Genomic DNA, 24,216 nt, shown 5'->3' on the forward strand with positions numbered 1-24,216 from the left:
ATCAATCCACAGAGAAGAGTTCAGACACATTTAGCTTCTGCTTGTTGACACCACAGAGAGCCGGGTAATAAAGAAAGTTAAACCCTGAGCGGTGGTGATGATAGCAGCAGGGTTCAAAGGTCAGACATTAGTTTCTTTTTAAAGGTGTGTGAACCGCAGAGCTCAGAGAAGAAGGAGAGCTGAATGAGGACAGGTTCATGTTCAATCCAACAGGCAGAGAAGAATCCATCACCATGGAACGATCACTGACGAGGAATCATTTTAGATCAATAAAATAAACTTGAATCAATGTTTTAACAATGTGTTTGGATCTGAAGTTAGTAGCCGGGTCATTAGCAGGATAATTTATGATTAGCAGGAAGTAAAACAAACTAAAGGGCCTGATGAAGGCAGCAAAGGATCTGCAGGTTAAAGCTCCTGTGTGGAACTTTGGGTTCATGTAGAGTTTTGCAATCACACTGGATTATGCAGCACCTTGAATATATTTGCACATCTTAATCTGTGCATTCAATTCAATTCAAAGAACTGTATTTGTCTGCAGGGGGAATTCAAAGACTGCACAGCGACAGTAGCTTTAAAAGAAAGATAATAAATGGAAAGTTAGTGCATGGACATACATGCATGCATAAGTGCAGTGTTTTGATGTGGAGTCTCATCCTGTTGTGAATATTTGTCATGCAACATGTAAACAAAATCTGTTTAGGGCTTCACTTCCTCTGACGAGGATGATGATGGTCTCATTTAAGTGCAGCTAAATCTCCTGACAGGAGCTTTAAAATGACTGTTTTATTAAAGCAGTTTGGTGGCTTTGAAGAGACTGTTTGAGATCAAACACAGCATCCTCATTGAAGATATGAAGGTCTGTGTCTGCAGGGATCCTTTCTGTAATGTCATCAATACCAATCACAGTCTGAGTGACAGAAACTCGAGCTTTAAGTGGCTTTAAGTCTGAAGGTTTGTGTTGTACGGCCTGTTTTGTGGCTGCAAGCTGGAGCAATCTACTGCAGAATATTTGAGTGTCTGAATGTATCTGTCTTTTACTGGAAGTTCCCTTTAATGCAGATCCAGGGTTTAGTTTGCTCTGTTGGTTTTAAAGGTCTGAATCTCTCTTCTTTATTAGTCTATAATAACCCGAGTGTCTCACCGTGAGCTGAAACAGCGAGCTGCATCACAAAGCGTCTCTTCTCCTCCGCTCGCTCTGAAAATGACTCCGGGATGTGCGGTGAGCCGAGGAGGAAACTCCCTTCACCACAGCCCTGCTATCTCTGTGGGAGTTCATTATACACACAGACTGGCCACACACACACATGAATGCACACACTAACACACACTCATAAGCACATATCATTTGTACAGTCTGCACACATGCCATTTTCTATTGTGGGGAATTATTACACACTAACACACACACACACATGTCTGCACCATCACCACACTTTAAACCAACCGGGATGAATTTGTTTCTGTGGACATCCCCTGCCCCACCCAGGCAGACAGACTCCCACCCACAGACCTCCACCCACTAGGTGTGGGGTGTGTGTGTGTGTGTGTGTGTGTGTGTTCAGTTAAACAGACGGAGGAGTAAAGCCACAGACGGGTCACAGGGTCAGGACGTGTTAGAAGATTATCACATCTACAGTTGTGGGTCATGATGAATCTCTGCTCCACCTTCAGACCCCTTCATATCTTAAAGAGCTCATAGTGTCCTATTCCCCCTCTAGAATACTACGCTCCCAACATACAGGCCTGCTCAAGTCTCTAAAAGTAGTATGGGAGGTCGAGCCTTCAGTTATCAGCCACCTCTCCTTTGGAATCATCTACCAGTCAGGGTCCGGGAGGCAGACCCCCTCTCTACTTTTAAGAGTAGGCTTCAAACTTTCCTTATTCATAAAGCTTATAGTTAGAGCTGGATCAGGCTTGGACCAGGTCTTAGTTCTGCTGCTATAGGCTTAGACTGACACACTGGGATCCTGTCTTTCCCTCTCTCTCCTCTCTCTGCCTGTCTCTCACTTTAACTCTTCCTGTCCCATTAAAGTTACTAACCATAGACCTTTCTGGAGTCCCTGAGCTCCCTTGTCTCGTAGGTTCCTCTGGATCTCTGCTGTAGATTCCTTTTTTTGGGGTCTGTTATTCATCCTTTCTTTCTTTCTTTCTTTCTTTCTTTCTTGCTTTCTTTACTTATTTCTCTTTTTTATTTTTTATTCCTTCCTCCTTTCTTTCTTTCAATCCTTTTCCTTTCTTTCATTTCTTCCTTCTTTCTTTTATTACATTTTCCTTTCATTCCTGCTTTCTGTCATTCCCTTTCTTTCTCTTTTTTATTCCTTCCTTCTTTCTTTCTGTCATTCATTCCTGCCTCCCTTATTTCATTCCCTCCTTTCTTTCTCTCTTTTTTCTTTCCATGTTTCTTCCTCCTTTATGTCTCATTTTCTCATCCTTTCCTTCTGTCATTCCTTCACCATTTCTTCTCCTCTTTTTCTTTCTTCTGGTCTCCCTCTCTTCTCTCTTTTCTTAGACCTTTCTGGAGTCCCTGAGCTCCCTTGTCTCGTAGGTTCCTCTGGATCTCTGCTGCTGTGGACGTGGTCCAGACTCCAGCTGCTACAACTACTACTATCCGTCTCCCCACTATCATCTCTCTCTCTCTTCATCTCCCTCTATCCCTCTCTCCAACACGGTCTCAGCAGATGTGTGTCTAACATGAGTCTGGTCCTGCTGGAGGTTTCTGCCTGTTAAAGGAAGTTTGTCCTTGCCACTGTAACTTGCTAAATGCTGCAAAGTGCTCTGCTCATGGTGGATTAAGATGAGATCAGACTGAGTCCTGTCTGGAAGATGGGACTGGATCTAATCTGGTCTTGATGTTGGGTCTTTGTTAGTAATAGAACATAGAGGGCGGTCTAGACTGGCTCTGTTTGGAGAGAGTCTGAGGAGAACATTTGTTGTGATTTGGTGCTTTATAAATAAAGATTGAGTGAAGGAAACTCTTTAGCTTCAGGAGACTCCCTGCTGCTTGACTCTGGCGCCCCCTGCTGGTGAACGTTTGTTACTGCAGCTCATCAGAATTTGTAGAAATCTTTATTTATGTCCGTCAAAAGTACATCATTCCCCTCGAACACTCAGTAAAAATGGCCGGATATTTCACATTTAAGGCCATGAGGACTTTCTCATAAAATTTAGAGGCAGCTTTGCAGTCGACAGAAAGAAAAAAGGGAGGGAAGGAGAGTCCTAAAACCAGGTTTTAAAAAGCACCAGGAGGCCGAGACTTCCAGGTCTGGAGTCCCTTTCAGTCGGAGGTTCTCTTCCTGGAGAGGGAGAGACTCAAAGGTGATGGAGGATGTGCAAACTGTCCCCGTGTCTCCAAATTAACAAAACGTCACTGTTTTATTCAAGAGGTCAACTCCTGTCACAGCCAAGGATTCTGCATCAACAGTGACAGGCTCCCCGTCACATAACTTAGGAAAACTGAAACACAACAAACGGATGAGATTTGATCTTCCCTATTTACAAAGTATTCACGAGCATGAAGCAGAATCAGCGTTTCATCAACTGAGGGGTGTTTACATTCAGAAATGAACCCAAATGAAGAGACTCCCGTCTCAAAGGTTTGAAGGTGTTTTTAAAGATGTCGGGGCGTCAGTGTCCTCTTCTCCCAGACAGAAAAATGAGTCCAAAATATTAAGACTAAAACAAAAAGGCCTTGATTCAAAGTAAAGAAAATAAAAGAGGACAAAAAGAACATCTTTTTCTTTTGTTCACTTTAAATAAAACTTCAGAGTTCATGAGTCGCTGCCGTCGACCTGCAGAACATTCAAAAAGAACTAAAGGGGGATCGAGCCGTCCTGAGAACATCTGAAAATAATAAATACACCCTGGCCCTCCTGTGTGAGTGAGTGTGAGTGAGTGTGTGTGTGTGAGTATGTATGTGTGTGTGTTAATGTGGCAGATAACTCAGTCCAGGCTGTGTCTGTATGTGTGTTAGTATCCTTGTAGTCCATTGTAAATTTTCTGTACAGATCCCTGCTTCAGAAGGCCGCGGATACCTGCAACAAGCAGAGAGAGAGAGAGAGAGAGGAGGTCAGTTAGAGTTTGTTAAAGTAAGATCATCACTCAGAGGAAACTCTGAACAGTTCTTCAACACTCTGAAGTTTCTGCCACCTGATAGAGGACCCCTACCCCCCCCAAAGACTGTCTGTTTGGTTGTCTCTTTTATTTTCTGAAATCTTAAATGAAATGTCTTTTTGATTTTTAATTCATTTTATTGTATTTCCCTTTTTTCTTTTTTTTTTGTATCTATTTTTTATTTTAAAATTTCTTTCATTTTTATTTACATATCATTTTTATTATTTTTTTATTTCTTTTTTTATCTTACATTTTTATTTTTATTTTAACACTTTTATATATCCACATATTTTATTCATTCTAATTTATTTTGGATTATTAATTTCTTAGATGTGTCTATTTTCATAATTTCTTTTCTAAATGGAGGTAAGTCATGTTTTGTTCTATGTTTACTGAATAATGTGAACATGTAAATTATTGATTTTTTTAATATCATTTTTTTGCAGACTTCCTGAGATGCTCAGTACTTTATTAATATTGTTGCTTATTATACATTTCTTTGATTTTGACTGTGGTTCTCAATCTTGATATGACACTCTACATTTGCAATATTTCTTATTTCTAATAGTCTCACCGTCTTTCTGCTGATCGTCCAGCTGCGTCTGAGGAAACTCCACGTCGAAGGTGATGATGAGCGAACCTCTGATGTTGATGTTGTCAAAGTTTGGCAGACCTTCTCCTTTCTTCCACATCCGAGCTCCGGGCTTCGTCACCTTATCTCTCTCTATGTGGACCTGAGAGAGAGAGAGAGAGTTATAAATCACCTGCAGGTTCAATCACACCTACTCTTCCTCCTCCCCCTCTTCTCCTTCCTCTTTCCTTCCTCCTTCCTCTTTCCTTCCTTCCTCCTCTCCTCCTCCTCCTCTTCTCCTCCTCTTCTCCTCCCTCCTCCCTCCTCTCCTCCTCTTCTCCTCCCTCCTCTCCTCCTCCTCCTCTCCTCCTCTCCTTCTCCTCCTCTCCTCTCCTCTCCTCCTCTCCTCCTCTCCTCCTCCTCCTCCTCCTCCTCCTCTCCTCCTCTCCTCCTCTCCTCCTCCCTCTTCTCCTCTCCTCCTCTCCTCCTCCTCCTCCTCCTCTCCTCCTCCTCTCCTCCTCTTCTCCTCCCTCCTCCTCGTCCTCTCCTCCTCGTCCTCTCCTCCTCCTCCTCTCCTCCTCTCCTCCTCCTCTCCTCCTCCTCTCCTCTTCTCCTCCTCTCCTCCTCTCCTCCTCGTCCTCTCCTCCTCGTCCTCTCCTCCTCCTCCTCCTCTCCCCCTCTCTTCCTCCCTCTTCTCCTCCTCTCCTCCTCTTCTCCTCCCTCCTCTCCTCCTCTTCTCCTCCCTCCTCTCCTCTCCTCCTCTCCTCTCCTCCTCTCCTCCTCTCCTCCTCTCCTCCTCTCGTCCTACTCCTCTCCTCCTCCTCCTCTTCTCCTCCTCCTCTTCCTCCTCCTCCTCCCTCCTCCTTCTCCTCCTCTCCTCCTCCTCTCCTCCTCTCCTCTTCTCCTCCTCTCCTCCTCTCCTCCTCGTCCTCTCCTCCTCGTCCTCTCCTCCTCCTCCTCTCCTCCTCCTCCTCTCCCCCCTCTTCCTCCCTCTTTTCCTCCTCTCCTCCTCTCCATCTCTTCTCCTCTTCTCCCCCCTCCTCTCCTCTCCTCCTCTTCTCCTCCCTCCTCTCCTCTCCTCCTCCTCCTCTCCTCCTCCTCCTCTCCTCCTCCTCCCTCCTCCTCCTCCTCCTTCTCCTCCTCCCTCCTCCTCCTCCTCTCCTCCTCCTCCTCCTCCTCCTCTCCTCCTCCTCTTCTCCTCCTCCTCCTTCTCCTCCTCCTCTCCTCCTCCTCCTCCTCACACTTTAAAAGTCTCTGAATAAAATGCTTTACTCCACCTTGTGTCCGTCCAAATGTGCGATCTCCATCTTGAAGCCGACCAGCGCCTCCACCAGGGAGATGGTGACGTTGGTGTAGAGGTCGTCTCCTCTGCGCTCGAACACAGGATGTCTGAAAAACATCACGGAACGTTTAAACATTCCTTCTCTTCCTTTATTCCACAAACAAGGGAACAAAGCTGGTCCTCACTTTAAGACTTTGATCCTGAAGCGTAGATCTCCTGGTTCTCCGTCGATGTGCGGCTCACCTGAGATCACACAGAGAGACGTTAACGAGTGATACTCACAGGACAGGTGACGTGATGTGTTCAGAGCATCATGTTGATTTACCTTCTCCGATGAAAGGATACTCCATCTCATCTCTCACTCCCTGCTCTATCTCTACCTCCAAGGTTCTCTCCTCATTCACCAGCCTGCAGGGAGGAGAGCGTCACAGGAACATGTTACTAACACCGGCTTTATTACACCTGTTATTACACCTCCAGACCATCAGGAACACGTACACATGGAGCAGTTTGACAGAAGTCCTGCAGGTTTTGATGTCTCCTTTTTAAAGTATTCTTTGTAACAGCATCGAACATGGGTGTTTTTCTTTTTATAGAACTTTGAAAAAATGAATAATAAGAAGCAGAGTTTGTAGAGAGAATTACATCAGGACTATAATCTGCAAAAGATGAACAAAATGGCCGTACACTTTAAAAAGAGCTCTTTTATAACAGCTGGAGAGGCAGAATCTCAAAGTTACACTGACAGATGTTTGAATTATTTTGCACATCAATGAGGAACAGAAGAAACTCCTCCCTCCCTGTGCAACCGAATTCAACACCACCCCTGAAAACAGAGATCTGAGTCCTAAAAATCCACATCTGTTGAGTCTGCTGCGAGCTGCGCTGGGAGTTTTACAGACTGCAGATTAAATGGATTACAGATTTCCACACAGACTAAATTTGGGATTCAAAACAGACTGGGAGAGAAATCTATTTATAGAGCTGTGTAGAAAAAGTGTTTGTTGAATAGGAAGTCAGAGGAGAAGAGTCAGACTGAGCGTCCTGAGCAGAGACCCCTGCAGTGACAGCAGCTGGATGATCCTCAGGTAAATGACCAGGAGCAAAGCAAACCCTCTGATGCTGATTCCAACTACACCTTTTGCTTCATTTATTTGATATTCGCTCTGTGCTGCGTGTGCCAGAAACATGATGCAGCTGTGAGACTTTGATCAGAAGCAGGGACTTACTTCACATTTGGACACTCGTCACACACCATCTCCTGAGTCATCTGGAAGCGTCCCGGCCCGAGCTGCGTCGTCCTCATCTCCTGCCTGCAGTTACATTTCCTCTTACCCGGAGCTTCTTTGGCGGTGGGTTTGTTACGAACGACCTGAGAGACAGAGACGTAAAAACACAAAGTCAGAAACCGTGTTCGGATTCAAACTTCAATCAGTGCCCGCCGTGAGTCAAGAGTATCCTCTCCTCACCTCCACAAAGTTCCCAGAGTACACCTCTTCCAGCGTGACCTCCAGGTCTAGTATGATGTCATTTCCTCTGGGGATGTTCCGGTCCTGCTGCTGTCTGTTTCCTCCGAACATGAACCCGAAGTCACCGAAGAAGCTGCAGAGGGAGAGCAGAGAGAGAGAGGGAGAGCAGAGAGAGAGAGGGAGAGCAGAGAGAGAGAGGGAGTTAGCTGCATCAGAGGATTGTGTGAGGAAGTGAAAACTCTAGATTTGAAACACACGCTGATCTTATAGACTTCAATCCTGCAAATAGCTTGAGTTCACCCTCAAACACTTCCTGTTGGATCTTCATTTTGCTTTTCCTACTTTCAGTTTATTTTGTCAAGGCTTTGAGGTTTTATTTTGGAGGGAAAGCTCTGAACAAAACTGTGTTTCCAGTCAAGACTCGGGTGAAGCAAGTCGGCAAAGAACCAAGGAAGAAGAGAGAATTTTCTGCTTGAATTTAAATCTTCTGGGACAGGATTGTACCACGGGGGGATCCTGGTCAGCTCAGCCTCTTTGTTGAGAGAACAGAACAGAAGCTAGACTATCAGCTGCTGCAGACCTGGTCCGCTCTATCACATTACTTCACTAATTCAAAGCCCTTCTCTCGTGTACGTGCACGCTCCATTTCTGCATTTCTCATCAGCTTTACTTCACCGTCAGAAAGCACAAGAACACAAAACAAACTATACCTTAAATTTGACCTTACTGCCTTTATTATGATGCACACAGGACAGTAATCTGGTCGCCTACCTGAGCACATGAAACGTACCTGGAGAAGATGTCGTTGTGCGAGCCGTGGTGACCCTCTTTGAGTCCGTCTTCTCCGTACGCGTCATACTGTTTCCTTTTCTCCTCGTCTGAAAGTACCTGGAAATACACAACCCGTCAGTCACAGAGCGAGCAATCACACACACACCTTTTTAATACAGGGTGAGTGTTACAAAACACCATCAACAGATCTCTTTCACAACTACACGTTAATGTCCTGCAGGTCTAATGATGTCTGAGTAGATGAAGAGTTTACCAGCTCACCTAAAAGACTGTTTCACACTCTCTGCATCATCTGTTGTGTTTCAGTGGCTTCCTTTTGTAACTGAGTTAATGTGCAGATGTTTGCTGTGTTTTATGGTGCTACCTGGCTGCAAAACAAACTTCCTCATGAGGATAGTAAAGTTAAAGTTGCAACGAAATGTCAAAATTGTGAATATAATACATAAAAAGTGCAAATAGATTTGTAATAGTGTGTTTCCTTGGACAGTTCTGGTTTTATTTATGTAAAAATAACTGTTCTAACTATTATTTTCATCCTACTTTAAGATCCTGATTGTTTTATCCATCAATTAAAATAATTTTTGGTTGGAAAAGTTATAAAGATTTTGAGAAATGTTCTCACAGTTGCTCAAAGTCCAAAGTTACATTCATACCAACAGTCAAAACCTTGAAATATTATGTTTTGGTGGTGCCCGCCGGGTGCTTGTTTTTGGAATGGCGTCTCCTCTCGGTTATCTACATCAGGGGTTCCCAAAGTGTGGGGTCGTTTTTTTTTTTTAAAGTTATCCTACATAAGTACATTGTACCAATTAAAGAAAAAATATCAACAAAAATAGTAGCTTAACTTGAAATAAAACCTTGAAAATACAAAAGTGTAATGAGTTTTCTGCCTTTCTTTGTTTCCAGATGACTCCTAAGTTTAGGGTTAGTGAACAGTTAATGATCTAAAGCAGGGGTGTCCAAACTTTTTTCAAAGAGGGCCACATATGATGTTGTCCGAATACCTCAGGGCCAGTGGCTCCTACTGAGACTTAGGAATCCTAAAAGTTATACATGAAATATTTATTTAATATTTAGTATCATTATTTTCCTATGGCAGGATCACGATCTAGATTTCATCACACTTCTTTTTCATGTTTTTTTTAAGACCTTTCTGACCAGCAGACAACATTTTAAGAACTATATAATTACTTTCCTGAGTTCTGAACATTTTTGATGCACCAAATTGTGCCTTTTCTGCACAATTTTATAATTTGATCTTGTCTTGTATCCTCTTTTGTGTCTTCTGAAGTTTTAGTGTTCATCAAGAACATTTTCACATCATGATAAAAACATGAATTTGAAAACTTGTCAACTTTAAGAGTCCTTGTGTTTCTTCTTTATTGCCGTCTTGAAGAATTCCCAGAGCTTTGGTTTTAGACAGGTAGTCCATATGAAGCTTTTTGAGACGTTTCTGGATTGACTTTAGTTTTGTTTGTAGAAAGAAACTGTGGTTAATTTCTTTGCTATTGATAACACAATTTAAGATGGAAGCTTGGGGCCATAAATAAATGGACCTTGGGCCGCAATTGGCCCCCGGGCCGTACTTTGGACACCCCTGATCTAAAGCATCAGTAGCAGCAGGTTCATTCATAACGGCACAGGAAACACAGACACATGCTCATATAGGTAGGGTCATTTTCTGCAGACCAGGTAAATGAAGACACATTAAATCACTTTGAGGGACAGTGGGGGGTCACGAGTCTTTGGCACAGATATTTTGGGGGTTGGGTAGTTTAATTTATGTTTTAGTTGTCAAGTTAATACTAGGGATGGCATTTCAAGCTAAATTTAGATGGTCACTGGCTCACTATTCATTGATTATTCGATTATAGCGCCCCTGATTTTTATTTGCATAATAATAATTATTTTACAACCAAGTGTTTGTAAAAAAATATATAGTTTTTTTTTTAATTACATATTAGTCACATGAATTATTTGATTTTTTCCAATTATTAAACCATTAATCGACTAATCAAATATTCCAAAATCATGACTCATCCCTAGTTACCACAGATAATGATACCCCCTCTGAGATCTTGTAGAATAGGAGTATAAATACACTCAGGCACCTCATTTGAACTTTAGTATCATCTAACCTCGTGTCTCCTCTCTGTATATCAAACCACGTGACTGTTATTTGTCCCTTAATGTGAATACCTGATAAAGAAACACCTGCTTATAAAACACCTCACACTGCTCCACGTCCTGTTTCACCGTCTGCCAGCTGCGCAGCTCAACAGCCAATCAGAAGCGGACACACAGTCTGATCCACCAATCAGAGCGGACACACTGTCTGATCCACCAATCAGAGCACAGGGTCCGTTTCCAACAACAACAGGGAAGCCAGGGTACAATAGAATCAAGTATCTGTCCCTCAGGCTCTTACAGACTAAATCACATATTTAAATACAGCTTCTTCAGACAGTATCAGTGTGAATGCAAGTCTAGATAATTTCTTTGTGTCTCTCTCTTCAGCTCAGTCAGTAAACCTTTATAACAGCAGGTTTAAACCCACCTCATAAGCTGCCCCCAAGTCTGCAAATTTATCCTGGGCTTTCGGGTCGTCCTGGTTCCTGTCGGGGTGTAACTGCAGAGCAAGCTTTCTGTAGGCCTTCTTGATGTCCCGGATTGATGCACTCTTGGTCACCCCCAAGATGGAGTAGAAATCTCTCCTGTAAGATCAGAAAGAGGGAATAATGTAGGTTAGCATGTTAGCTAGCTCGGCTGTGGTCAGATAGGAGGTTAGGTTATAAAGGCTAATGCTAGCAAAGGATGCTACTTTAAGTGTAGTTTAATTGGTTAGCTTGTTCTTAGCCTGGATGAATCAATGGGAAAGTCTTAAAGTTAGATACTCTTTGAGAGAGTGAGTCACTTACGGCAGTTTCATCCATTGGACTGTTTACCGTAAACCTCACATCAATGTCGCAAAACGACTCACTGATATCTCCCAGATCTAAACTCTGTGAGTGTCAGCTCAGGTAGAGATCATCTAAATAACACCAAACTATTTTAAATCTATCTTTGTGCGTGTCAGCCTGACCCAGACCCCTTCACACAGTTAGTCCAGCTCTGGACCAATCACAGAGGAACATGTGTACCACCTGGAGATGCTGCTTCACTGCTCACTCTTCACTTACCCCGCGAGCACCGCCGTGATGGCGTACAGGAGCAGGCAGCACACGTTGCAGAGGTTCATCCCTTTGGACGCCATAGATCCGAGAGGTTAAAGAAAGAGGAGCAGAAAGAAGAGCCGGCTTTCAGGGCTGGATGCCGCTGCCAGTCACAAACCTTCTTCCTCCTGTCAGAGAGAGCCCGCCCACTGCGTGACGACAGATCCGCCTCTCAGGGCTAAACCCCGCCCACTTTTAAAGAGACACACACCCTATTTAAACTACAGAAGGCCCTCTTCAGACATGCATCCATACATTTTATCTACTCCCTTTCCTCATATTAATGAGTCAATATCAGTTATTTTCCTAAGATCACATGAAAGCAAAGCTCCCCTCCCTTATTATGCTGTAAATTGATGTTCCAAAATTTACATTGTAAATTCTGGATAATGTCTAACAGTACATGTTTCATGAAAAGTTCAAGTACATTTTTTAACGTTGCAGAATTCCTTAAAAAATTCTGACCACTGAAAAATGTTAAATTCTACCTGGAAAAATATTTTAAATTTCCATTATATTTAAATATAATATTTAAATGACAAAGTTCATTAAAACCTTCCCAATTAAATTGTTTACATTTCCATTAGAATTCTTCCAAAGTTTGCCATAACATTTTCAGACAACTGAAGCAAAACCTTGAAAATTAAAAAAAAATTCCCTTGTTGAAAAAATAAAATCCTTTTCAAGTGGCAACCAACTTTTTTTTGTCTCAAGATAGCTAGATGAATTAATTTGGAGTAAAGAAGATTTATAATCCTTAAATGATATTTTTTTAAAAAGTTGAATTTCCAAGAAAACAACTGAAGTGATTTAAACAGGAAAAATCAGCATTGTTATCTTGAGAAAATTGTATTTACAAAATAGTTATCATTACACAAAACGGGGTCAATAAGATATAGGGATTCATGTCTGCTTAACTCAACTCAACTTTATTTATAAAGCACCTTTCATACATATAAACATGCAGCCCAAAGAGCTTCACAGAATAACAGAGAGACAGAAAACAACAGCAATGGTAAATTTATAAAAGGTATGATTATAAAAAAAAAACTTTAAAGATAAAATAAAATCAATACAGTAAAATTAATAAAACAAGTAAGAGTGGAAGGAAAAGGTAAAAATAAGGTAGAGTTAAAAAGATCAGATAAATACAAGAAATAAACACAAATAAAAAAGTAAATAAGATCAATAAATGTTAAACAAATGATTATAATAACAATGCAGGCTAGGGCTGAAAATATATTACTCCAAATTAAAAGCTAGATTAAAAAGGAAAGTATATTTTCTCCACAAATTAATGAATTATTTTTGTTTGGAAAGGTTTAGAAATTGAGATAAATGTCATCACATATTCTCATAATCATAAGTGGCATTAATAAAACATGTATAACTCACAGACTGTATAAACATGTTATAACCACAGACTGTATAAACATGTTATAACCACAGACTGTATAAACATGTTATAACCACAGACTTTATAAACATGTATAACCATGGACTGTATAAACGTGTTATAACCACAGACTGTATAAACATGTTATAACCACAGACTGTATAAACATGTTATAACCACAGACTGTATAAACATGTATAACCATGGACTGTATAAACATGTTATAACCACAGACTTTATAAACATGTATAACCATAGACTGTATAAACATGTTATAACCACAGACTTTATAAACATGTATAACCATGGACTGTATAAACATGTTATAACCACAGACTGTATAAACATGTTATAACCACAGACTGTATAAACATGTTATAACCACAGACTTTATAAACACGTATAACCATAGACTGTATAAACATGTTATAACCACAGACTGTATAAACATGTTATAACCACAGACTGTATAAACATGTTATAACCACAGACTGTATAAACATGTTATAACCACAGACTTTATAAACATGTATAACCACAGACTGTATAAACATGTTATAACCACAGACTGTATAAACATGTTATAACCATAGACTGTATAAACATGTTATAACCATAGACTGTATAAACATGTTATAACCATAGTCTGTATTTGGTGTTACTCTGGCTCAGACTGTAAGTGCTGGCTGAGGCGCGCTCCCGCGAGCTGCGCGCAACAGTTGACAGTTCCTGATGGAGCGCGCCAAATAGGAAGACCAGCAGAGAGTCTCAGACCCGAGTCTGCCAAGACCACAACAACCCTCATCCACAGTATGCTGCCCGTCTCCCCCTCTCCGTGTGACTGAGCTGACCCTGGAGGAGGAGAGGATCGAGTCCTGAAGGAGAGGAGAGCTGAAAGTAAGAAACAGAGAGCTAGCTTTGCTCTGCTAGTTCAAGCTAACATGCTAAGTGACCTGCTCGAGCTGGTTTTAGTGAAGTTTCCTTAAAGAGGACAGTTTACTGATTATTCTGCTCTAAAGCTGCTTTTACTCTCTTTACATACAACATGAAGGGAGTGTTGTGTGGATTTATTGGTTGTCTGATAGGATTAGTTATAGCTTAGAGTCAGCTTTGTTAGCCTGCCAAACTTCATATCATGATGCCAGGTCAGGTGCTGATGGCACGAGAAGGCTGCTGCCTGTTGTCATGGAGCTTCATGAGAGAGCTTCACTGGAGATAATACAACTAAAACAGCTTCATTCAAAGAAAGAGGAGCAGTTTGTAGAAACATCCCAGTATGAAGTCAGCCTGTGAGGTATAGAGTTGAGAGCTTCACTGGAGATACAATCCAACAGCTTAATTCAACAAGGAGGAACAGTTTGTAGAAACATCCCAGCTCAGAGTGAGCCTGTGAGGTGTAGAGGGGAAGACATGACAGAAAAACACACAGAAAGTGATGTATTTGTTGTGTTTGTGACTGCTGTGTGTCTCTGCTCTGCCCTCCATCACAACCACTATACTGCTAACTCTCCACATTCACAGGTCAACAAATACTGAGGTAAGGTTAGGTCCTATTAGCACCTTATAAAGACACACACACACTACATTAATGACGCACTGTTTTACCTGTAAAATGACCACATCAGTAAGACTGAGAGCACACTGCATTATTTATGATAATCAAGAGGAACTATTTCATTTTGATGACACATTATCTTCAGGAAAAATTGTATTTATTTAACATATTTAACAAAAATAACAAATTATTTTCAGTCATGTGACCAGTGCCAAAGCCAGGAGGTCAGAAAGAGCAAAATGACATCCTCCAATGGTCGCTCTCTGGAGCTGCAGCTTGTTACTCGTCCGTCTCTTCAGAAAAAGGCGTATTTATATCATCATAACTTCATGTTGGTGATATTTACATTCATCTAAACAAGAATCCTTCCCTTTACATCACTGCCAGGATGAAAGGCGATAAAAGTACAGACAGATAAATGAGTTTTGGCGTGTGTTTACATTTTACAGCCATGCTCAGTCTCTGGAAATACGTGTGTAGTAGAGTGAGATTCAGAAATGGAAAAAATTGCTGCAACTGTTCCTCATGTTTTCTTCTTCTTTTGCGATTCAATGCAGTTAGCATTCTTCTTCTTCTGTTATTTAATGTGGTTAGAAAAGCAGCTTTAAGACGCACTAGAGCCACCGTCTGGCGGGAATACTGTATTAGAACCAGGCAGGCACTGGTAAAAATGATGAAAAATGTTACTTTTAAAATGAGAAAATGTTAAGTAACTCCTCAATTTTTACAAAGTGAACGAATATTTGAAAATCATTGCCCATCCCTAGTCAGAACGACATCGACTAAACATACATGAATTAAAATACTCTGTTTACTTGAACTTACCGTTAATGAAATGTTCAAAGCTCAAAGACTTTGATCCTTGTTTTGTTCCCACAGCAGAGCGTCTAATAGAATTAACCCACATCTCCTCCTCTCAGGGTTTTCTGTCTCAGGTGGATTCTTAAGAAGCAGAGCCCGGGCTCGTCTCCTTGTCATATAATTGAACAACAACTGTCGGCATTTTAAAAGGTTTTAAACACGTAGTCGGCAGCAGAGTTCGCTCATTTCCTGTAGCAGGAGGAAGACTTTCTTGCCCACCAGGGGGGCGGGTCCATAAGTGTGTGATGTCACATGAAAAGCTGCCTTTTGTACATTTCCCAAAGATTACAGAGACGGATTTGACAGATTAAAGACATTTTTATTAAAACAAAGCACTTACCTCTACATGACAGTTTCCACGTTCTCCACAGGGGGCGCCAAAATCAACACAGCCTGAGCGTCCCTCACGGGAGCTTTAAGTTAAACTCATCAGTGAATTCTGTGAAAGCTCATTTGCAGCCAGGAGTACTACAGATTGATTGTGCTACTGTAACTCTGAACTCTGCTGTGACAACCGATCAATACATGATCAATACACGATCAGTTCTCTGGTTAACAAGCAAGATTACCCATCAGCCATCCTGCCTGTGCATCCTCTCTTTCACCCCGGGGGTCGATGTCGTTCGAAGAATCAGTCAATGAGGATGAAACTATCTTTAGAATCAGCGTAAACTTGGACGATATAAATGATACGATCAGTGTCTGCATCTCTGGAAGTGAATCTCTTTTTCTGTTTCCTCTCAGCAGACATGGAGGCAGACAGTGTGAGCATCTGGCCGCGCATGGAGCCCTTCTTACTGGGTGCCTTGCAGGTGAGAACATCCTTCCTACCTATCAATCATAAACTAACCTCCAGTGGATGCATATGTTTTAAATAACTGGAGTTAAATGGCGTTGCAGGTGGCGCCCCCTTCCAAGCTCAGCCTGCACTATCTGCGCAAGATGGCGACGTACGTAAGAACACGGGACGGCTGTTTCCCCGTTTTGAGCTGGTCCATGTGGAGACACATCGCCTGCGGGAAACTCCAGCTCCCAGAAGACCTAGCGTGGCTCTACTTTGAGACCTTCGACCTTCTCATTGGCCACACTCCAGAGGAGAGGCTGGAGTGGGCCGAGTGTCTCTCCCAGTGCTCCTCGAAGAGTGAGCTGGACCAGCAGAGGACCAAGGTAGGAGAGAGGACGGGGTGGAGACGTTGTGTTGGTCCTGAGGCGGAGGTTCGTGTCGTTGTTGTAACCTCACCTCTCGTTCATCTTTTCTCCCTCCAGCTCTCCGTGGACACTCTGCAGTTCCTCCTCTTCCTCTACATCCAGCAGCTGAACCGTGTCTCTCTGCGCACCTCTCTGATCGGAGAAGAGTGGCCCAGTCATCGCACTCGCTCCCCGTCTCCGTCAGACCGGGAGGCCAAGACCAGCTCTCAGAACAAGGTCCCTGTTTCTGTGAAGAACAAAGAGTCTGATAACCGATCCTGCAGTCCTCTGCTGTATCATGTTTAAATCACAGGATTACCACACCCTGTCGTTCTTTGTGATGTGGCTCTTATTGTCTCTTTTCTTTTGTGTTTCGGGGTCAGCAGAACTGGGACGACCAGGCTCATCTGTCGTTTGTGCAAAGCCATCTAGCTGAGATCCTGGAGCTGCTGGTGGAGCCGGGGCAGCGGTCAGAGTCTGGACAGGCCCTCAGGGACTGCAAGGTCTGCAAACACAGATTCTGTTCTCCTCAGACGCTTTCCAAACAGAGCAGGTCTAGACCGTCCTCCATGTTCTATTATTAACAAAGACCCAACATCAAGACCAGGATCAGATCCAGTCCCCTCTTCCAGACAGGACTCAGTCTGATCTCATCTTAATCCACCATGAGCAGAGCACTTTGCAGCATTTAGAAAGTTACAGTGGCAAGGACAAACTTCCTTTAACAGGCAGAAACCTCCAGCAGGACCAGACTCATGTTAGACACACATCTGCTGAGACCGTGTTGGAGAGAGGGATAGAGGGAGATGAAGAGAGAGAGAGATGATAGTGGGGAGACGGATAGTAGTAGTTGTAGCAGCTGGAGTCTGACACGTCCACAGCAGCAGAGATCCAGAGGAACCTACGAGACAAGGGAGCTCAGGGACTCCAGAAAGGTCTATGGTTAGTAACTTTAATGGGACAGGAAGAGTTAAAGTGAGAGACAGGCAGAGAGAGGAGAGAGAGGGAAAGACAGGATCCCAGTGTCAGTCTAAGCCAATAGCAGCATAACTAAGAGCTGGTCCAAGCCTGATCCAGCTCTAACTATAAGCTTTATCAAAAAGGAAAGTTTGAAGCCTACTCTTAAAAGTAGAGAGGGTGTCTGCCTCCCGGACCCTGACTGGTAGATGATTCCAAAGGAGAGGGGCCTGATAACTGAAGGCTCTACCTCCCATACTACTTTTAGAGACTTCAGTGGAGACCAAAAACATTTGAAAGAGTGAATTCGTCCTCAAACTGACCTGAAACTATCTCTGATTATTGATCATTAAAGGAGTTATTTTGTGGGGAAGGAGTTGTTCACCTTGTTCCTTGTACCTTGTTCAATTTCTGCCAAATTTTCAAAGATATTTTCCCACCTCAAGGGCCAAAAAAATACATTTTTGCAGGTTGAAGAATAGAAGTTTTCATTAAACTCCATTAAAAAGGACTGTAGCTACTTGTCTACTGAATACATTGACACACATTAATCACATGCACTCTAAACATGTTGCCTGAGTTGGAGCGTCTCATCTCTCGTGCCCTGTCGCTGATTTGAGCTCCTCTGATTCTGCAGATCTCCCTGGAGGCCGTGCGGAGTCTAGGCCTGCTCCTTGAGGGCTCAGGGAGTCAGGGCCGAGCGGTTCACCCCGTCCACCGGCTTCTGACCAAAGGCCCGCTGCAGACACAATCCGGCTACTCCACCCTCACCCGCTCCTTCCCCCTTCACAAGCTGCTCTCCGCTCTGCAGAACGGCCTCACGCTCAACCCGTTTGGGATGACCGCCTGCCTGCGCTCGGGGAAGAAGCTGGCCTGGGCTCAACAAGGTATCCATTCAGAAAAACACTTTTATCAATCATTCTCACTGTTCCTCAGGAGTTTAAAGTAACTCCTCTGCTCTTGATTTACAGTGGAGGGGGCGATGAAGAGAGCCAAAATAGCCAGAAACACCCACATGGCTCCACCGGGCAGCAGGATGGTGCTGATGTCGCAGGTCTTCAAGCAGACTTTGGCTAAAACCTCCGACAAGCTGACGGGCGCCAACATCAAGATCCACAGATGCTCGGACGCCTTCATTTACCTGCTGTCGCCTCTCAGGTGAGGAGGACTCTCGTCTTTAAGTTCAGGTTTGCAGGTTTCTGTAAGCGGCGTCTCATTATGTGTCGGTTTGTCGCCGTTTCAGATCAGTCAGCGTGGACAAGTGCAGAGACACCACCGTGGTTCTGGGTCCCGTTGAGACCAGCGTCCACATCCACAGCTGCCAGAACGTGCGTCTGGTGTGTGTAGCCGGCAGAGTCATCATCGGAGCCTCCTCCGGTTGCACCGTCCACGCCTTGACACCAAACCGGCCTCTGCTCCTGCCGGGGAACACAGACATTACCCTGGGGCCTTTCCACACCTTCTACCCGTCCCTGGAGGACCACATGGCCAGCGTAGGGCTAGCTGTGGTCCCAAGCCTCTGGGACCAACCTCTACTTCTAGGAACCGAGGGGCTGAACTCTTCACCTCACCACGACTCGGCCTGCTACCGCCTGCTGCCCCCCGCCGACTTCCACGCTCTGGTTGTGCCTTTCAACACGGAGGGGGACACCTGCGAGGTCCCGGGGGGGCTGCCTCCGCCGTACCAGGCCGCCGTGGAGGAGAAGCAGAAGAGGATCCAGAACTGGCAGAAGACCGTGATGGAGGCGCGGCTGAACAAGTGAGCGGCTCTCGTTATTAATAAGTGGAATCATTTGATCGACTGAGTAAAAGCTCTTAAACGCCTCTGAGATCGATGCCGGGGTAAAAATAAGTTTGGTTCCATTATCCCCTGCCCGGTCTGGATCAGTGGAAAGTTCTAACCTAAAAGCCATCCAGAGAAATCAATGAGAGTGTGACTCAGCCGCTCAGCTGGAGGGACGCTGTGGAGCTCTGTGGGTCTTAAAATAAACTCTGAGGGCTCCACAGTCCAACCCTGACCGGACCACACTCCTCACAGTGTGCTGGATCTCCAAACAAAGAGCCTTTCATTGATCTCTTTATCACACCGCGCTTCTTAAGAGTACAGAAACTTGACTCCACGTCTGTTTGAGAGTGCATGAAAGAGTCTGGAGTCATATCTGTTTCAAGGTTAATGTTTAGCAAAGCTCGTTTTTGTTTCACAGCAGGAAGTCAGGAACAAAATGCATCTGTTTGCATCCTTAGTGTGAGTTGCATGATTGTTCCTTTTGGCTGTTAAAAGTGAAAACACTGACAGCGAGATCAATACATGCCCGACATGCCACTAGCTACATCTGTGTCTGGTCCATCTCTGATCCACTGCGGTCCGGCTCCATGCTCTCTCGTCCGTCAACACCCACCGGTTGTGTTTCCAGAGCGCAGCATGGAGCAGGACCGCCGGACTCCTGGAGTCATGTGACCGAGGTTTCCCCCTCTGTAATCCCTGAATCAAGGATTCTCCTCCTCCTCTTCTCCTCATCCATGTTGTCTTTCTGGTCCTCTGAAAACCTCTGACCTGTTGACTCCAGGCCTGGCTCCGCTCATCATGACTTTGGTTTGTTGTTGTAGTTAAGTGAAATACGATCTGGTGATAACACAGAGTGTTTGATTCTGAAAATTAACCGGATGTTTTCATTTTGTTTTGGTGAAACCTGACTTCCTGTCCCGCTCCATCTGCTCTGTTGAGATTGATGCGTCGTGCTCCGGCATCCGGCAACAAATAGAAGTCTTGTGTATCAGAGACACAGCCGGAACGCAATGGAGCGGATCCAGTGGAAGTTAACACAGTGACTAGAATAGAAACCTATCAGATCCGGAGCTGTGACGGATCAGACACGGATCTGGTGGAATTTGGTCATAAGAGAGAAGTCCTCGTCCAGAAGTCCTTTGATGCAAAACTACAGAACCTTTATCTGCAACTGAAGCTCTGAGAAAATAGCTCTCTACAAGTTTTATCATCGTCAAATCACCTCTGATGTGTTCTGAGATAAAATGCAAATCAAACTTTGTACTGATGTCTAAGTAGGTCAGAAACTGTACAGAAAGTTTGGGACTTTAAAGAGAAGATGGTGTTGAATTCACTGATGTTCACTGTTCTGTTGTTCCCCTTCTAACTTCTCTCTCTCGTCCGTCTGAAGGGAGCAGAAGAAGAAGTTCCAGGAGCTGGTGGAGATGAAGTTTCACGAGTGGCTGCTGGAGACGGGTCACAGACAGGAACTGGACAGCCTGATCCCTCCCTCTCTGACCCCCCTGAGTGACTCTAACGGACCCACCACGGACCACAAACCCCTGAGGAACGGACGAGCGGTGGAACCGTCCCCTCTGGCCTGTTAACTGTCGTCTGTGTGTGTGTGTGTTGGTAGATAACTCGCTGTCATGCAGGTAAACAGAAGTGTTACTGTACATATTTTTATTACTCACGCCTCAGTTTGGCACGTCGGCATCTTCTGAGTCTATCATTACAGAGAAGGGAAGAAAAGGCAGCTAAGTCCTCCTCGGCATACCTCGGCGAGGCGAGGATCGGCATGTTGCAGAACAACATTAACACGCTGCTGTTTACAGAGGTGTGACCTTAAACACAACAACAGGCTCTGAGAGGGACGAGGACAATGAGCTCTGACGGACATACTGGTGCAGAGACGCTCTCAAAGCACTGAGGGGTGAATGTTGGCCCTTTATTTGCTCCGTGGGGAAATAAGCATCAAAGAGAGACTTTTTTTAGAGTCAGTCGCTCTTCTTGAAACGCCACCGAATTTATCCTGCAGTAAAGCTGGAGTTAAACTTCAAAACAACACAAAATAGCACCAAAAACTTCAAAAATGAGGCAGGGGTGGACGTGCAACTTCCATTTCCTGCATCCCGCCACAGTTTTTTGCACTGGGAGCGCCCACGACCTCAATTTCAGAGCGCTTCGTGACAGTCGGGTTTTCAAATCCTCTGTCTGCTTCATATTCGCTTTCATTTAACGACATTTCATCAAGAAACTGTAAAAACTGTTGATAGGAATCGCTCTAAACTCGTTCCTCCGCCATTGGTTTTGACAAAGCTGATATCAGAAGTCCCGCCCCTTCTTGAATCTGATTGGTCGGTGATCAGGAAGTGACATTGAAGATGTAGCGGTGCGGTGTCCAGCTGATTTGTGTCTCAGTGCTGTCAGTTGAAAACAGTTCAACTGGGTCATCAATGTCACTTCCTGATTACCGACCAGTCAGAATCAAGAAGGGGCGGGACTTCTGATACCAGCTTTGTCAGCAACAATGGTGGAAGTTGAAGTTTAGAGCTGCTGCTGATGCTCTGACTCGATCTCTGTTGATAGTTTTTACACTTTCTTGTTGAAATGCAGAGTATGAAGCAAACAGAGCATTTTAAAACCCACCGGTCACAAAGAGCTCTGCAGAAAATGGAAGTTGCACATCCACCGCCGCCTCATTTGTTTCGTTTTTTATGCTATTGTGTGTTAGAAAAGTCTTATTGTAAAGTTTCTTGATGAGATTTCGTTGAGTGAAAGCATGTTTGGAGCATGTAGAGCATTTGAAACCTAACGGTCACTACTTAGGGAAGCAGAAGGGCCGAAATGAAGGTCTGGGGCGCTCCCAGCAGACATGGCCTTCTTGTGGACGTGGAGAAAAAGAAGTAGCAGCTGATTCTAACTTGAATAAAAAGTCTTCAGCCTGAACTTAAAGCTCCATCTCTGCAGGGATCTCTTCTGTGAAGCTGTCAGACACCAAAACAAGTCTTAAAGTCGTCGCTCGGGTCACATTTCAGTCGTTAGAGGCCGGAGTAAGAATGGTTTGAACCTGTCGGGCATTAATGAAACATTCTTTGTCATGTTTTGTGAAATCACAGATGTTTTCTTCTCTCCTGTAACGTTGGAAACTAGAGAAGCTTCCTCCCAAAGTGACTCTTAGATTATTCTCCCAAACTCTGCTGAGGATTGTCAGTGAGGGGAAGTGAAAGCAGCACTTTGTAGATGAACTAACACGTCCTTAACGTTGGTACCAGTCAGGTGTTTGTGTTTGTGTCACATGTGAGAGGAGAAGCTGAAGCTTCCTGTAGGTACGTGATCACGCCGTCCAAACTCCATCGCTGCTCTCGCTGCTCTCAGGCGTTTCAGCAGGTTGTGTTTTCTGCCACAGCTCAGTTATTGATCTCACAGCGGGGGGGTTTTCTGCAGCTTTCAAATGGAAATATTTGCTCTGCCATGATCAGAGTTCAGCCACGAGTCCGACCTGAGAGAGCAGAGAAAAGAGAACCGATAATAGACGTGCCAAATGAGGCTTTGGTTTACCTCCTGGATGTTGGATGTGTGTATTTTTGTATGGACTCCCTCGTGTGTGTATATTTGTACATGTTAGCCTCACAGTGAGATTGTTGTCATGAGTGGACCCCGCCTACAGAGCTGTGTTCAGCATTTTAAACCTCTAAGTGTACTTCGGGCCTCTAACTCACTGTGGGACACGTCACAGGTCGGGTTCACACGTTTGAAGAAGATGGAATAAATATTCACTGTCAGATTATAATCACATATTCAAACGTATGTGTGTGTGTGAGTATGTGTGTGTGTGTGTGAGTGTGTGTCATCGTCTCATTGAATGTGACTTCACTGTAAAATGCCTTTCTGCTGTCGTCCTTATGATCCGAACCAGAGCACCTCTGTACAGCTGCTAGAAGAAGAAATATAGATGTAGATTTTTAATAATATAAAGATGAATAAAGTTTTGTATAAAACCGGCTTCGTCTGTTTGTGTAATCTTTAAGTCCAGTCCCTCGTATCCGTGGTGAACCAGTGATTCCTAAACCATGACCTGACAGTTCTACTCTTCAGTGGCACAAATCCAAAACCGGACACAAGTCACCCGGCTCTCTCACTGATCTCTGGCTGTGTAAGATGCTTGATTCTGATTGGTCCTCCATGTTGTTCAGAAGATGAGATGCTATGATGAAAAGCTTGTGTCCTCTTGAAGATATTCAGTTTTTGATCATAAAAGAGAAAAAATGTCAACATTGAAAAATATCAAAAGACAGAGAGGCGGATACACGAGGATGTTTCAATCAAGAAAGAAAAGTTAGGGGTGCTGGTGGCCTAGCGGTCTAAGTGCCCCGCATACAGAGGCTACAGTCCTCGTCGCAGGGGTCGCCGGTTCGATTCCCAACTGGTCCAACATTTCCTGCATGTCTTACCCTGCTCTCAACTCCCCATATTTCCTGTCTCTCTTCAGCTGACCTACCAAATACAGGCCAAAAATATAACTTTAAAAAATAAAAGAAAGAAAGGTTATCAGGGGAAAGTACTAGAAAATGTCAGAATAAAAGCTCAAACATGCATCTAATAAAGAGAGAAGAGTTCTCTTATTTTGAAAGGATAAAAATATAAAGAGCTGTATTAATGTGGAGGGACAGTCTGGGGCCAGATTGCTCCAACATGTTCAAATTTATGTTATATAATGATAAAAATGTCCAGTTTTTCACTATTTAATTAAAATAAAGAAATCTGTTTATTAAATTAAATGTATTTTTTCGATGTGTAGACAATTTTGATTCAATTTGGTTAAATAATGTTGCAGAAAAATTCCTAAATTTGCCACAAATAATACATTATTTTTATATTATTTGTGGCAAATACTTGTTTAAGTAGATAAATGAATCTCTGGTTGATTTAAACTTAAAAGCTGTCTATAATGTGTCTGATATCTGTTTCTGTTACCCAGCTCTCTTACTGATCTTCCAGCTGTGTAGGATGCTTGATTCTGATTGGGCCAAAACCCCTTGACTACAGTTATTA

The 24,216-nt window shown here is 43.6% G+C and overlaps 2 protein-coding genes across 4 annotated transcripts; one reads left to right on the top strand and one right to left on the bottom strand.

Annotated features, from left to right (window-relative positions):
* Nucleotides 1-3,050: 3,050 nt before the first annotated feature.
* dnajb11 (DnaJ heat shock protein family (Hsp40) member B11) lies at nucleotides 3,051-11,607 on the bottom strand. Of its 2 annotated transcripts, none has more exons than XM_034693437.1 (10): nucleotides 11,407-11,607; nucleotides 10,785-10,941; nucleotides 8,226-8,323; nucleotides 7,436-7,568; nucleotides 7,196-7,338; nucleotides 6,292-6,374; nucleotides 6,152-6,209; nucleotides 5,962-6,073; nucleotides 4,688-4,847; nucleotides 3,051-4,034 (listed from the first exon to the last, which is right to left on the bottom strand). In XM_034693437.1, the coding sequence occupies exons 1-10, from the start codon at nucleotides 11,478-11,480 to the stop codon at nucleotides 3,970-3,972; spliced, it is 1,083 nt and encodes a 360-aa protein (XP_034549328.1). In that variant the 5' UTR covers nucleotides 11,481-11,607; the 3' UTR covers nucleotides 3,051-3,969. The 2 variants fall into 2 exon arrangements, with proteins under 2 accessions (XP_034549328.1, XP_034549329.1); XM_034693438.1 differs by lacking the exon at nucleotides 11,407-11,607 and adding an exon at nucleotides 11,146-11,296.
* Nucleotides 11,608-13,522: 1,915 nt separating this feature from the next.
* tbccd1 (TBCC domain containing 1) lies at nucleotides 13,523-23,164 on the top strand. Of its 2 annotated transcripts, none has more exons than XM_034693434.1 (9): nucleotides 13,523-13,732; nucleotides 15,996-16,063; nucleotides 16,152-16,418; nucleotides 16,518-16,676; nucleotides 16,826-16,942; nucleotides 18,034-18,283; nucleotides 18,368-18,554; nucleotides 18,640-19,155; nucleotides 20,573-23,164. In XM_034693434.1, exons 2-9 carry the CDS (start codon nucleotides 16,001-16,003, stop codon nucleotides 20,766-20,768), a joined length of 1,755 nt encoding a protein of 584 aa, XP_034549325.1. In that variant the 5' UTR covers nucleotides 13,523-13,732; nucleotides 15,996-16,000; the 3' UTR covers nucleotides 20,769-23,164. The 2 variants fall into 2 exon arrangements, with proteins under 2 accessions (XP_034549325.1, XP_034549326.1); XM_034693435.1 differs by having other exon boundaries at nucleotides 15,999-16,063.
* Nucleotides 23,165-24,216: the final 1,052 nt, after the last annotated feature.

This window comes from Notolabrus celidotus, chromosome 10 (assembly GCF_009762535.1).
Source record: "Notolabrus celidotus isolate fNotCel1 chromosome 10, fNotCel1.pri, whole genome shotgun sequence".
In the NCBI taxonomy this organism is placed as follows: domain Eukaryota; kingdom Metazoa; phylum Chordata; class Actinopteri; order Labriformes; family Labridae; genus Notolabrus; species Notolabrus celidotus.